The sequence below is a fragment of the Myotis brandtii genome, unplaced genomic scaffold (assembly GCF_000412655.1).
Source record: "Myotis brandtii unplaced genomic scaffold, ASM41265v1 scaffold744, whole genome shotgun sequence".
NCBI classification, from domain to species: Eukaryota; Metazoa; Chordata; class Mammalia; order Chiroptera; family Vespertilionidae; genus Myotis; species Myotis brandtii.
In genome coordinates, this window is record NW_005370965.1 from 455,626 (window position 1) to 470,767 (window position 15,142).

Here is a 15,142-nt window from a genome sequence, read left to right on the forward strand (position 1 = left end):
CTGGGCGGAAAATGAGGCCTTGACTTCAAGTTAAATAAGTGATTACAGGCAGCAGAATATGGGGATTCAAACCCAGTCCCTTGACTTACAGCCCAGTGCCCTTCACAATACATTGCATAGGCCTCCATAAGTTCATAGCACCGCACAGTCAACACTGGCCATCAGCACGATACACTGGGCTGAATCTGAAAGACATCACGCCAACCAAAGGGATAGGGGAAAGGCTGCCTACAGCAGGGCACTGAGGAACTTAGGGGAGAAGGAATGTCCTGTATTTAGACTGTGGTCCTGGTTCCATGAACTGTATGTGTTTGTCATATTTCAAAGACCTGGACACTAATGAGGGCAAGTTCTACTGGGTGTAAATTATACCTAATTTTTTGTTTTGTTTTGTTTTGTTTTTATACCTGAATTTTTGTTAAAAAGCAGCCTAAAATCAAAATGGCGATGATAATGGTAATGATAACCTTAAATGCCAAAAGGCAGCCATGTTTGTGGCTACTTCAGGGAGGTTTTCGAGATGCTGAGGTCAGAGCAGGAAGTTGCCCTGTTTGTAACAGTCAGTCAACCTCAGTCTAGGACTTCCCACTGCAGACTCTGCTGGGAGGCTTTCCACCTGCACACCCCCACACTCCAACCCCAAGCCAGCTTTGCTCCCACTTCCCTGACTGGCAGTGAGCGGCAGTGGCCTGCCCAGTAATCCTGGCCACCACCCGACGTTGGGACAGCCCCCTCCTTGCTCCTCCACAAACCACTGTGACTCACCGATCCTGTCTTTCCTCTGGCACAAGGTCCCCAGCCCCACCTCCACCCTGGCTTAGGCACTCACCTGCCACACCTGGATGATACTAGTGTGATACCTGCCCTCTGGCCTCAGCCCCTCAGCCCGCCTGCCCAGAGTTCCGGGATCCTGCCACCTCCTCACTCATGGTCATCAAAGATGTGGCAGGAACTCCCTGACCCAGTTCAGAGACCTCCACAGACCAGCCCCAACCCACAATTAACTCCTAGATTGCCCCCCACCCCCGCCCCAGCACAGGACGCCTGCCCACTTGCTGCCCCCAGACCAGCTCTCAGCTGAAAACAGCCTCAGTATCAGAATCAGAGGCAACCCTGGTGGGAGGCATAAGGAGCAAGGGAAAGGAGAGAGAAGGAGATGTCATAATCATTAAATCCTAAACTCCCCACGACCCTGTCTGGACACCTTGGTGATGGGACATTCACTGACCCCCAAAGCAGCCACTGCGCCTTTGGACAGCTCTGAATTCTCTCCCGTGGCCCAGGCTCCAGTGAGCAGATATGTGATGACCTTGACCTCCTCCCTCCTGGGTGCTCTCTGCCTGTTCGCTCAGCCACTATCTGAACTCAGGGCAAGGGGTCCCCCAGTCATTTGGCCAGAAGAGAAACCTCTCATTCTCATTCTACTGTGTGGCCCAAGAACAATTTTGCTTTTACGGTAACCACATCCTCCTGCCCACTGGGGTGGCAGACCTGTCCCTCACCGACAGCCCTTTCCGTTCTTCCCAGAACTCTTTCCTTTCATGTCTGCACATCTTCCTTTCCCTGGCATTGGCTTCCTGGAGTTCCCCTCCTTGTTTTTTGCTACTCCTTTTCTCTTGAATTATTCAGAAAATGTTTACTTGGAAATTAGTTTTACAAGCCACTCTAAGCATTTTCCCCCACAGTGCATCCTATGAATAGAATAAACAAGCCTCAATTATAAAATGATACATGAATGCATCCAAATTGCAGTGGTTTAAACTGTAATTTTCATTGACAAAGACGCAGCCCCCAGGATGTGCAGATTATCCCAAATTTCATCAAATTTGAATCGGAGTGGAAAACATGCCCTGAATGGAGTGGTTAACCTGATGATCCTAACTGAAAATAACTGTTCTCTTTCCATTCTAAAGGACTCAAAACTGGTGAAGTTTGGGGAGCTTATTGATCTCCCGTCGTTCTATTGAGAAACAACCAGCTCTATTTCCATGGAGACCAAGGACTCTGACCACTTGGAAAAGCCCCAGAAAAAATCAGCGGATGGCCCCTGGGAACTTGCTAATGAACCAGCCAAGGTGAGACCTGAGTTACTCTCAGAAGAAGAGAAAATGCCCCAGGCCGACCTGATCCAAGACAAAGAACCCCGTTACCACAACCTAATTCAGAGAAACTCCATCTTCAATCGCACCGTGAGACGCAGAAGCAAAGGCAAAGCCAGAGACACTCCCAAGTCAAACGCTGGGCACCTGGCAGGTCAGTACCAGGGACAGCTGTCACAGCTGTTCCTTGGCATCCAGCTGGAATCCTCAGGGCTGAAGGGCCCTAATTGAAGGAAAGGAGCCTAAGAGGCAATGAAAATGATCAAGGATAGGGCCACCATTTTGAAACCATTATCTAAAGCAGTGATGGCGAACCTATGACACACGTGTCAGAGGTGACACGCGAACTCATTTTTTTGGTTGATTTTTCTTTGTTAAATGGCATTTAAATATATAAAATAAATATCAAAAATATAAATCTTTGTTTTACTATGGTTGCAAATATCAAAAAAGTTCTATATGTGACACGGCACCAGAGTTAAGTTAGGGTTTTTCAAAATGCTGACACACCGAGCTCAAAAGGTTCGCCATCACTGATCTGAAGAATTCGAATACCCCCAATATGATGATGGGAATCTTTCAGGAGAAAGTGTTGACCCAAATGATACAATAAATTTGTAAAAGGTGTTTGGTTTTAGGACTCAACAAAACACCCCCGGAGGGAGGCTTGGAGCTATCCTTGTTTAGGGGCATCTGGGAACACGAGGCTCTGTCCTGTCTTTTCACTGTCACCAGAGTTTCTGCTGATCTGAAAATACATGAGATTAATACCTTGAGAAGAGTTTTGCAGCAGGAACCCTTAATCTTTTAATCCAGTTTTCGCACAATTTTATCTGCTCAAAGTCTGTTCATTGAGCAGAATAAAGTTCAGAAACATTTACAAATGGGGGTATGAGAGCTACGGACTCTTCCTTGTGACTGGTTCACATGGCTGAGTGGACAGCATGCTGGTGTCGTCCCTGGGGGGTGGCAGCTGCCACCGGACGGACAGTATGGCAACCCCTGTTTTAAATCCAGGGGCTTCATTAACTCGATCAATAACTCCTTACTTAAACTCTATCCGGTAGCCTTCTGCTACATGAGAAACCACCCTTAAATCACAGGGACAAAACAATGTTTTATTATTTCTCATGATTCTGGGGGTTGGTAGGGTGGCTCCTCTGTCTGGGCCACTTTGACCTTTGCGGTCAGCTAGTGGCTTTGGCTTATCTGGGTTTGGAAGATTAAGGAAAGCCTTGCTGGCCTCTTTGGTGGCTAGTGAGCTGGTTGGCCCAAGAGGGAACTCAGCTGGGACTGCTTGTCTCTGCTCCATATGGTCCCTCATCCTCCAACAGGCTAGCTTGAGCTTGTTCACATAGCAACAGGCTTCCAGAGAGCAAGAGCGGAAGCTACCAGGCCTTGAGACCTGGCCTGAGGTCCCACACAGTCACTTCTACCACATTCTTTGGGTCCAAGCAGCTCACAGGACCAGCCCAGATAAAAGCAGATGGAGAAACTGACTCTACTGCTTGATGGGAGGAATAGCATAGAATTTGTGGTTATTTGCCATCTGCCAAAAACACTAACAAAGTCACAGGTCAAGAACCGTGCCAGCAAGAGAAATACAATGACTGAAACACGACAGTCGTGGAGGTACATTATATTATTCTCCCAACTTTTGTTGGAAATTTTCCATAAGTTAAAAATTACACACAAAGAATTCCTGCCCTGGAGGAATTCACAAGATTGTAAATGATGTCGTTTTATGGCAAGCAATGTGTCCAAGTTACAAGAGAGATAAAGGCAAAGAATTAGACCCTTCTGGTGGGATTAGGAAAGATCCCTCAAAGAAGATGAAATTTTAGATGAGTCTTAAAGGATGAGTAAGGACATGGCCAGAGAGACAATGGGAGCCAACTTGGCTAAGCACTTACAGGTACAGATACTATGTCAGGCCGGCATTTCAAGGGTATCCTTACCATACCCATTTTACAGATTTTTAAAAAAGAGCAACTGAGGCCCAGAGAGATTGAAACACTTACCACAAAGCACACAGCTAGTGAGCTGCAGCTTGAACTGGAGTTCAGATTCTTCTAGTCCCAAAGCCTGTGCAGATGGAGAAACAGGTAAAGCAGCTCTGTCCAACAGAAATATAATGCGAACCGCATGTCATTTTAAATTTTCCTTGACAACATTAACAAAGTAAAAGGAAATGGGTTAAATTCATTTTAACAATGCATTTTACTTAATGCAATACATCCAAAATATTATCATTTTATCACATAGTCAATAATCAATATAAAAATTAGTAGTGAGGTGTTTTGCACTTTTTTTTTTTGCACTATGCCTTTGAAATCCATTCAGTAGTTTATACTTACCGCCCCTCTCATTTTCATTGGAAAGGCTTGATGGGGATTTAGATTTCATAAAATGTACAGTCAGAAAAGTGATTTACATACCCAGATTGTTCCAAATATCCTTAAAAGTTTTCCAATAACTGACTGGTGTACCAGTTTTTATATTTAAATTTAAGTTAATTTAAGTTTTAAAAGTGAAGAATCTACTTCCTCAGTCACACTAGCCTCATTTCAAGTGTGTATAGCTAGCGGCTGCCCCATTGGACAGCACGGGTTACAGCATGAAATCAGAGGGAAGAGCTATACAGCTGCCTAGGGTCAGGGGCGGGGGCTTTCTGAGCAGGAGAAAAGGTGGGTGTGGGGCTGTGTGTGAGATGAGGCTGGAGAAAGAAACGGAGTCACTGGGGAAAGAGCCTCGGGTTTGTGGCCTCCAAGCCGAGTGGAGAATGCTGACGCCTGGGTAGACTGCAACAGCCCCAAAGATGCCATTTATGTCCAGACCAGAAATTTTCAGCAGACTCACAGTTTTATTTTTAAAGTGACTCCCTCCATTCACCCTCGCCCCTGCCCCTTCCCCCCCACCGCCCTCCCCAGGAGTTAACTCCCCAAGACAGCCCAGCAATGCCTGACCCAGAGTCCAAGGGAAGAAATGGTGTCCTACACTCCGCCCACAGGGAGCAGACGAACAGCCTCCTGGCATCAGCCTGCTGTGGGAATGCTGTGCTTTGGGAGTAAAACATATGTCTTTGTCTTAAATAATTTTAGGAATATGAGTTAGTCATGAGACTTACTCATCTTCCTGGGACATATGGATTGGTCTATTTTTCTACAAAACTGGAGAAATGAACCCAGTTCTAAATGAACGCATGACAAAAGAAAACATGTGAAGAGTTTTGATTTTTATTTACAAAAAAAATAAAGTCACTTCCTAATTCCCTAAAAATAAAGGCAGACTCACTTGCACTCTGAGTTCACGGTTTGTGATTTGGGTCTAAGAGGTGAGGACATTCCCCGTTTCATCTGCTAAATGGGCACCCTTTGAAATCACACTAGAGCATTGACAAACAACCCCCTATGGGTGATCAGACACTCTGCAGGAATATTGACTAGGACGTGGACATTGTAAAGTCCAAAAAGATTAACTGGCAAATGAGTTTGTCCTGTAGGAACAATAACACCATAGGTTATGGTTTTATTGCCATCTAAGACACTAACTAGATTTCTAAGTTTGCAATCTCATCTCCAATATTCTTTCTTCCATGTATGTATGTATGCACTTCTATATATCCATGTGTGTATGTATATGTGCATGGATCCATGAACTTTATAATTTTCAGAGAGATGATCATCAAATACAGCACAAGGTGTGCCACATCCCCTCTCCCCCCAGGGGTGTGAGAGGAAGGACACCCCTCTCCACTTCCCCTCCCTCCCCTCCTAGGGTGATAGTTGTTACTGACCTGTCAGAGACTATTGCCTGAAAAGGGGAAACACACACTTGCTAACTTGCCACATTTCTTAAATGTCACAGATTCACCGGAAAATGGAAAATCTGTAAAAGAGCTCCCGGCCTTGAATTTCTCGCAGAGCAGAACGCCCCTTTGGCCAATAGAAACTCAGACGGACCCAGGAGCCAAGAGAACGAGGTGAGAGACAGGGCGTCATGAGGAGCTGGTTCATGACAAGCTGGAGCAGGGACATTGCTCAAAGTCTTGGTGGGAGACAAGGGTGTCTTGTGTTGTTGTTTTTTTTTAAAAAAAGGTAATTTTTAGTTGTTCATGTTTTAAAAATCCACAATTTTCTTTTTAAAAAATAATGCCATTGTTACTCTTCTGTCACAAAACTAGGAAATTGTAGATATTACATACATTGAGAAGCAGAAAAAAAAAAAGAAAAATCACTATATCACCACCACTGAGAGAGGTTTTAATCTATTGTACTGGCTTCAAGTCTTGTTTTCTATATTCCTTATACATATTTTATCCTCATAAGACAGGATCTTACTATACATCCAGTCTTGCAAATTACTTAATGGTATGTCACAAACACCTCTCTATGTTACTACATATTTTTCTACATAATAGTGTAGTGGCTATAAAATAATCTACAGTATGATTGGATTGTGATTTATTAATCATGCTCCTGTTGTTGGACATTTGGGTATTGTATTGGTTAGGAATGAATTTAGCTGCTTGTAACAACAACAACAACAGACCCAATAACACAACTGAACAAGACACAGGCCTATTTGGCTCCTGTGTGAAGAAGTCTGGAGGGTTGTGACAACAGCTCTTTCATGCCTTCAGGGACCGAGGCTCCTTCTAGTTCAGTGATGGCGAACCTATGACACTCATTTTTTTGGTTGATTTTTCTTTATTAAATGGCATTTAAATATATAAAATAAATATCAAAAATATAAATCTTTGTTTTACTATGGTTGCAAATATCAAAAAATTTCTATATGTGACATGGCACCAGAGTTAAGTTAGGGTTTTTCAAAATGCTGACACGCCAAGCTCAAAAGGTTCGCCATCACTGTTCTAGTTTCTACTCAGAAATCTGACAAGATGACTGCCAGAGTTCCAGCCATCACAGCCACAGTTCAGGTGGTGGAGAAAAGGAAAGCCAGGGAAGTGGGGGGAGAAGGAGAGAGGACATTTGCCAGCCTAGTCTGACCTTTTAAGGAGCTTCCCTGAAGCCCACCCAGCAATTGGTGCTTATATCTCATTGGCCAAAAGTGGGTCACATGGTGGCCACCTACACCTGTGAGGGAAGCTAGGAAATGTATGCGTTGTTTAAACCAGGTCTGTTTCTGTCCCCCTAATAAATTGGTTCCATAGTAAGAAAGAAAGAAGAATACAGGGGAGGCGGCAGCAATCAGGGTGTTACCATGGTAGTGTTCGGAAGGGCTCTCTTTTTGGCTTGCAGATGGCCGTCTTCTCACTATGTCTTCACATGGCAGACAGAGAAAGAAAGAAGCTCTTTTTTTCTTTATGTGGGTCCCACCCTCATGACCTCATCTAAACCTAATTATCATCGCATTGAGGGTTTGAATTTGAGAGGGGCGGGGCACAATTTGTCTCTAGCAATGAATTTTTACATACATATACACCCACTGACTATCAACCAGACCAAGACATAGAACACTTCTATTGTACCCTGAGGCTTCCTAACGCCTTTTTCCAGTCAATATCCTACCCTCTCAGACATAACCATCTCCTGACTTTTATCACCATTAAATTAATCTTGCTAGTTCTTGAATTTCATATAAATGGGACCATACAATATGAACTCTATTGTGTCTGACTTATTTACTCAACACAATATTTTTGAGATTCACTAATGGATGTGTGTTCTTTTTATTGCTGAGAAGTATTATCATAATATGCTTATCCACCCTTCGGTTGATACATATTTGGGTGGTCTTCAGTTTTTGACTATTATAAAGTTGCCATGAACGTATTTAGATGAGTCTTTCTATGGATATATGCACTCATTTCTCTGGGTTTGTACACAGGAGTGGAAGCTCTGGGTCTTACGACAGGTGTATATTTAACTTTACTAGAGACAGGCAAATAATTTCTCAAAATGGTTGTACTATTTCACACTCCTACCAGCAAGGTATCAAGGTTCCAGTTGCTGCAGATCCTGACCAGTGTTTGGGATTCTTAGTCTTTGTACCTATATCCATTCTAGGATATTGTGTGTCACTGCGGCTTTAATTTGTGTTTCCTTGATGACTAGTGATTTTGAGCACCATTTCATATGTTTATTGGCCATTCATCTTCTTTTGTGAAGTTCCCATTTAAGTCTTTTGCCCATTGTTTCTTTATTTTAATTTGAAAGATTTCTTATATATCTTGAATATAAGTTCCTGGTCAGATATATATATAGCAAATGCCTCCTATCAATCTGTAGATTATTTCTTAACTTTTGTGTCTTTTAATGAGCAGAATTTTTAAAATTTTGTTGAAGACTAATTTATCAATGTTTTCCTTTTATTATTTGTTCTTTTCCAACCTATCTAAGAAATATATGGCCCTAGCTGGTTTGGCTCAGTGGATAGAGTGTCAGCCTGCGGACTGAAGGGTCCCGGGTTCAATTCCGGTCAAGGCCACATGCCTGGATTGCAGGCTCGATCCCCAGTAGGGGGCATGTAGGAGGCAGCCGATCAATGATTCTCTCTCATCATTGCTGTTTCTAGCTCACTCTCCCTCTCCCTTCCTCTCTGAAATCAATAAAAATATATATATTTAAAAATTTTTATTTTAAAAAGGAATATATGATTATTTCAAGATTATAAAAATATTCTCCTATGCTTTTCTCATAGAAGTTTTATACTTTAGCTTTCCCTTTTAGGTCTGTGGTCCGCATGCATAAGATTTGCTCTAATGTCATTTATTAAAAAGAGTTTCCATACCTCCCAATAAATTGCATTGGTACTATTTTTCAAAAATCCACTGATGCAGACATGTGGGTCTTTCAGACTTCTATTCTGTTTCATTGATCTAATTGTTTTTACTTATGCCTATTTCACACTGCCTTGAATAACTGTAGCTTTATGCTAACTCAAAATCTGCTAGTGAAACCCTCCTACTTTGTTCTTTTTTAAGATTGTGTTGGCTATTTGAAGTCTTTTGCATTTCTATATAAATTTTAGAATCAGTTCGTCAATCTCCAAAGAAAGTCTGTTAGGATTTTGGTTAAGATTACATTGTCACTAGAGATAAATTTGGAGATCAACGACATCTGAATATTGGCACCTTAAATTGTTCAATCTATGAACATATCCTAGCTTTCCATTTAAATTAATCCAGCAATGATTTGTTGTTTTTAGTATAGAGGATTTACACATATTCTAATTACATTTGTTCATAAGTATCTAATGCTTTTGTTCCTATTTTAAAGTCGATGTTTATTCATTTCATTTTCAACTGTTTATAAGTAGGATGCTTAAAAACAATTACTTTTTGCATGGCCACCTAGTATCCTTTGATCTTGATATTCATTTATTAGTTCTAATTGTTTGTTTATTCCTTTAGATTTACTAAGCACACAAACAATCCTGCCATCTGTGAATAAAGACAGTTTTAGTCCTTTCTAATCTTCATGCCTTGTATTTTTTTTTCTTATTTTATTGAACTGGTGAGGACTTCTATTACAATGTTGGATAGAAGTGACGAGAGTAGATATCCATGTCTCAGTCACTGGTCAATTGCTTTTGATAACAGAGATCAGAAACTTACTCAAATTTGTTCAAGTGAAGGATGCTGAAATCCCACAGAACCCAAGTATAAAAGAAGCCCAGCTTTACAGGAACCAGAGCCACTTTCTCCTATTCTCAGGGCCATGAGGCCCTCTTTATGGATCGCTCTGTTCTCCTGCTCTCCCCAGACCAGCATTTCTCTCTGTGCACTTGCACATGACCTAGATTGGCAGCCATAGCCAGAGTGACCATTCAGCTTGGCTCGCCACAGCCAATTGGGACTTCTTTCTGTATCTCTTAAAAAAAGAAAAATTCTAAGGAAAAGAATCTGATTGGCCATCCTTTGGTCAAGTGTTTATCTCTGGTCCAATCAGCTAAAAGAAAAGGAGGCAGGATTAATGGGGCCATTCCAACTTCATCAGTGAGAGCTGTATTTGGGAGAGTCTTTGAGAAGTATGTGAAGAAGAGCCAGGCACCCAAAACATATCTCATGTAGTGTCCGGGTCTCCCATATAAGAGAATGACAAAGGGGACTTGGTGGGAACATTAAAAATGGCGGCAGAGTAGGTGGATGCTGCATGGACATGCTCCCGGGAACAAGCTGAAATTACAACTGAAATATGGAAAGGCTTCCTGAATAATCAATGGAAAACTCACAGGAGAGGATACTGATATCCAAAGACCGAAGGTGGAGACGCATAGAGACTGGCAGGAGGGGCAGAGGCTCAAAAGGGCTGGCTGGGCACCCACAGACAGCAACTGAAGTCCAGAGAGATATCTCAGCTGGGGGGAGGGGTGCCACTCAGAACTCTGGGATCTAATCCCCAAGCTGGGCTCCCCAGCAGAGAGCACCAAATCTGAGGCAGGTACCAACATAACATCTAGCTGTGAAAAGCAGTGGGGTGCTGTCTGCCAGGGTGTGGCAGCTGAAAGTTCAGGCACCATCTGGAAGGGCCAACACACAAAAATTCCCTGTGGAGCCACCCACCTTGTGCTCTGGCAGAGGGAAGGTGAAGTGGACTAAAGCTGTGAGAGCAGAATCCAGGACTGGGGACTCAGAGTGATAAAGCTCAGAAGGCAGGCACCACAAGTTGCCTGGGCTGAGTCATTCCCTCACACAGTGGAGGACATCTTTCCCACATAGACATTTGCCTTGCGTGGGGGGAAGACAGTCGACACAACCTGTTGGAAAACACCTTGCCCTGAGGCCACTTAAGAGATTAAAAGTAACAATTAGCCTCCAAGCAGAAGCAACCACCCTACTCTGTTGAAAAAAACTCAATACACCTGAGGATGATTGCCCGGGAGCAATTCAAGTCGAATCCTATTAGTCTGTAGACAGAGGTGGTCTCTGGAGGCTTTGAGTCTCTGCCTGATCCAATTTGTCAGAAACAGCTTTTAATACTGTCCTGCACTAGAGATTGAGAGGTGTAGAGGATCTACATAAAACATAGTCACAAACCCAAACAGACAATTAAAATGAGGAGACAAAGAAATAACCCCTAAATGAAAGAACTAGAGAATTCTCCAGAAGAAAAGATAAATGAAGCAGAGATAAGAAATTTATCTGAAACAGAGTTCAGAGTAATGATGGCAAAAATTCTCAACAGTATGAAAAAAGATATAGTAACTATGAAAAAAGAACAGTCTGAGATAAAGAATGACATAACACAAATAAAAAACACATTGGAAGGAATAGACAGCAGATTAGGGGAAGCTGAGGATCGAATCAGTGAATTAAAAGACAGAGTTGAAAATATCACTCAGTCAGAGAACCAAAAAGAAAAAACAATTAAAAAACAGGAGGACAGTTTAAGGAAGCTGTGGGACAACGTGAAACATAACAGTATTAGAATAGTAGGTGTGCCAGAAGAGGCAGAAAGGGAGAAAGGAATAGAGAAGATGTTTGAAGAAATAATGGCAGAAAACTTCCCTAACCTGGTAAAGGAAAAAGTCACACAAATTCAGGAGGCACAGAGAACCCCAAACAAGAAGAACCCAAACAGACCCATGCCCAGACACATCATAATTAAAATGCCAAAAATTAAAGACAAAGAGAGAATCTTAAAGGCAGCAAGAGGGGGAGAAAAATATTACCTACAAAGAGTTCCCATAAGGCTGATACCTGATTTCTCATCAGAAACTATACAGGCCAGAAGGGAATGGCATGAAGTACTCAAGGTAAGAAGAGTACAGGGAGGAAATTAACGTTTGTGGAGTGCCTTTATGTACACTATCTCTTTAAATTCTCTTATCATTATGCCTATTTCACAGATAAGAAAACTAAGACCCAACAAACGTTAGTAACTAGCCTGAGGTTGCACAACTAGTGAGACAGTAGACCATGAACCCTGAGGCTTCAACTCCCCATCCCATGATCTCCTACACCCCAGGCAGCCCCAGAGGAGGATATTGCCAGAGTAAACTTGGCTCTGAGAAGGAGATGTTCCTGTTAACCTGTTGACTGGGGGCAAAGCCCAGAGGCACAGGGGGCCCCCACCCCTAGTCCATTGCCACACTGGTCCCTTACAGGTTCTCTCAAGTCAAGGTTTCTAAATTGGGTCTCTACTATAGATGCAATTTCACAAATCAGGGTGCTAGTCCCAGAAATTATTTCATATCACAAAAATGCCAAATTGAGCCCGGCCAGCGTGGCTCAGTGGTGATCATCGACCTATATGAATCAGGAAGTCATGGTTCAATTCTCAGTCAGGGCATATGCTCAGGTTGGGGGCTTGATCCCAGTGTGGGGCATGCAGGAAGCAGCCAATCAATGATTCTCTCTCATCATTGATGTTTCTGTCTCTCTCCCTCTCCCTTCCTCTCTGAACTTAATAAAATTATAAAATAAATAAACAAAAATACCAAATTGATTATATATATTCTAGAGGCCCAGTGCATGAAATTTGTGCATGGGAGGGGGGTCCCTCAGCCTAGCCTGCACCCTCTTGAAACCAGGACCCCTCGGGGGATGTCCGACTGCCGGTTTAGGCCTGATCCCACAGCCTGGATAGGGTCTAAACTGGCAGTCGGATACTTCTCTCACAATCCAGGACCGCTGGCCCCTAATTGCTCGCCTGCCTGCCTGATCGCCCCTAACCATTCACCTGCCTGCCTGATCATCCCTAACTGTTCCCCTGCCTGTCTGATCGCCCCTAACCACTCTGCCTGCCTGATGACCCCTAACTGCCTCTGCCTCAGCCCCTGTCGCCGTGGCTTCATCTGGAAGGACATCCAGAATGATGTCCAGAAGGTTGTTCGGCTGTCTGGTCTAATTAGCATATTATGCTTTTACTAGTATTATTATAGATATATATGAATAAAGAATAGAACTTTAATATGTGCTGTTAAAAATTTGCATTTCTATATAAAATTAAACTGCATTATAAAATTTCACAAGGGGCAATTTTCTGCATAAAGTAAGCAGGCTGATGCTTTTAAAAATATTTTCCCACTGATCTTCAGACTGAAAATACCTTTGTGTTTTCCTGGTGATGCCCTAAAGGAGTTGCAGTTCTTCACTCTTCCAGGCATGGCAGGCCTGCTTTTGGCATGAGTCACCCAGGGCTCATACTCAGTGGGGCAGCCAGGTCACAGCTCTGCTCCAGCTGGTCCAGCCAGACCTTCCTGGTTATTAAATATTGTACCTATTATCCCTGGATCCATCTCCAAAATGGTCATTGCCACCAAAGACTCATTCATGTGTGCACTGCATCTTTGAATACTGACTCAGGGCAAGAACCAGTTTCTGTATTGGAAACTATATGTTTTCCCATGGAGATATACAATTCCATGTACCATAACCTCAGGGGCAGCTTATCAGTTGTTCAAAAATGTTGGTTTGAATTGTTACTAGGAGAATCTTAGTCTTTACAGTCTGGAAATGCAAGATTGGTTAGGGGCTGCCTCTTTTACTCAAGAAAGCTGTTTTTTGGTCCTGCCATCACTCAGTTATTTGAGGCAATATGGGAGCTGAAGAAATGCAGTCCGGCTCTAATCAGCCTCTAGAGCTACTGATTCACAGGAAACCACAGGGGAGAGAGGAACGGGTAAGCTGTGCAGATGCCATCAGCAAATCCAAACAGGATGAATGACTCAATTTCTCATCAAAGTGCAAGGAGAAAACAAGAAAGGGAGGGGGCAATTCAAAGAGACTAAAGCAATATCAAGGGCTGCATGCAGACCTTACTTGAATCCTATTTCAGGGAAATTTGAACACGGATCAGTTGTTTGATGATGTTAAGAAATTATTCATTTTAAGAGTATTAGTGGTATTATGGCTATTTTTTAAGTCCACATCTTTTAAAGATACATTCTAAAATATTTTGTATAAAATGGTATGATGTCTGGGACTTACTTAAAATAATTCTGGCCCAGGAAGGAGTATGTGGGGAAAGAGATGAAAGAAGACAGGTGGGAGTCTTTAATTGTTGAAGTCAGTGAAAAGTATTCGGTGAGTTCATTATACTTTTCTGTCTACTTTAGTGTATGTTTGAAATTTTCCATAATAAAAGTTCAATTTTCATGTTTGTTTGTTTGTTTGTTTTTAATCATTATTTTAAAAATGAAAAGGCAGGCCCTGGCTGGTGTGGCTCAGTTGGTTGAGTGTTGTCCCATACACCAAAAGGTTACTGGTTTGATTCCCGGACCTGTCCCGAGTTTCTCTCTTCCTCTCCCTTCCTCTCTCTCTAAAATCAATAAAAAACATTTTTTAAAATGAAAAGGCAGGAGCTGAAGTAAAGAGACCCTCAGCCCCTACCTGCACCCCCCTGCTGTGTCTCCTATTCCAGGAGGTTGGGCAGAATGACCAGTTCCCATCATGGTGGCTCCTCAATGGCAGGATCATACCAAGTTTTGTTTTCTCTTGAGCACTTAGCACATAGCTGATACACTAGAAGCATTCAATATTTGCAAATGATTGATTGATGAATGAATGGGCAGGTGGGTGGGTGGATGGATGGATGGGTAGAATAAATGAATACAAATTCCCTGGGCGGAGGTTGCAACCTGGGAATTTGAAAACCTCCTGAAGGCACCTGTGCCGACTGGCCAATGGTGGCTCAGGACTGTGCAGAACAGGCTCTTGCAAAGCCAGGACACAGTGTCGCCGGGGTAGGTAAACCTCTGCAGCCCTGGCAGGAATGCAGCGTCTCTAACTGGGAGGGTTTGCCTGCCCAGCTGCCTTTTGGTGATAACTCACTTCCCCACCTCCCTGAGTCAGACAGGAGACCCAGTGCTCTCAGCAATAAAAAAGCAAATGGAGCATCATAAATCAGTTTCCTCTCTGGCATTCCTCCACCTGGGCACGGGCAGAGGCTCTGGCAAGGCCTGGCTAGTCTGCGGACCATAAGCAAAGGACACTAGGATGTGGTTCCAGGGCCCAACTCTAGAGGGCACCACTCACATATCCTCTATGTAAAAGGTGCCCCTGGAGTTGGGCTGTGCACACAGCCTGAGCTGCTGCACACGATCGGCTGTTATTTATACATTGATAGGAAGAA

At 43.0% G+C, this 15,142-nt stretch overlaps 2 protein-coding genes across 2 annotated transcripts in view; one reads left to right on the forward strand and one right to left on the reverse strand.

Annotated features, from left to right (window-relative positions):
- The window catches only part of NEU2 (sialidase 2 (cytosolic sialidase)), a 38,470-nt gene extending 34,278 nt beyond the window's left edge, over nt 1-4,192 (reverse strand). Inside the window, exon 1 of the mRNA XM_014530600.1 lies at nt 4,121-4,192. The gene's annotated coding sequence lies outside the window, so the exon portion shown is untranslated. The remainder of the gene's footprint in view (nt 1-4,120) is intronic.
- NGEF (neuronal guanine nucleotide exchange factor) overlaps nt 1-15,142 on the forward strand; it is an 82,727-nt gene that overhangs the window by 19,273 nt on the left and 48,312 nt on the right. The window contains exons 2-3 of the mRNA XM_005882946.2: nt 1,914-2,253; nt 5,967-6,081. Coding sequence (XP_005883008.1) covers nt 1,989-2,253; nt 5,967-6,081 — 380 coding nt within the window. The 5' untranslated portion in view covers nt 1,914-1,988. The remainder of the gene's footprint in view (nt 1-1,913; nt 2,254-5,966; nt 6,082-15,142) is intronic.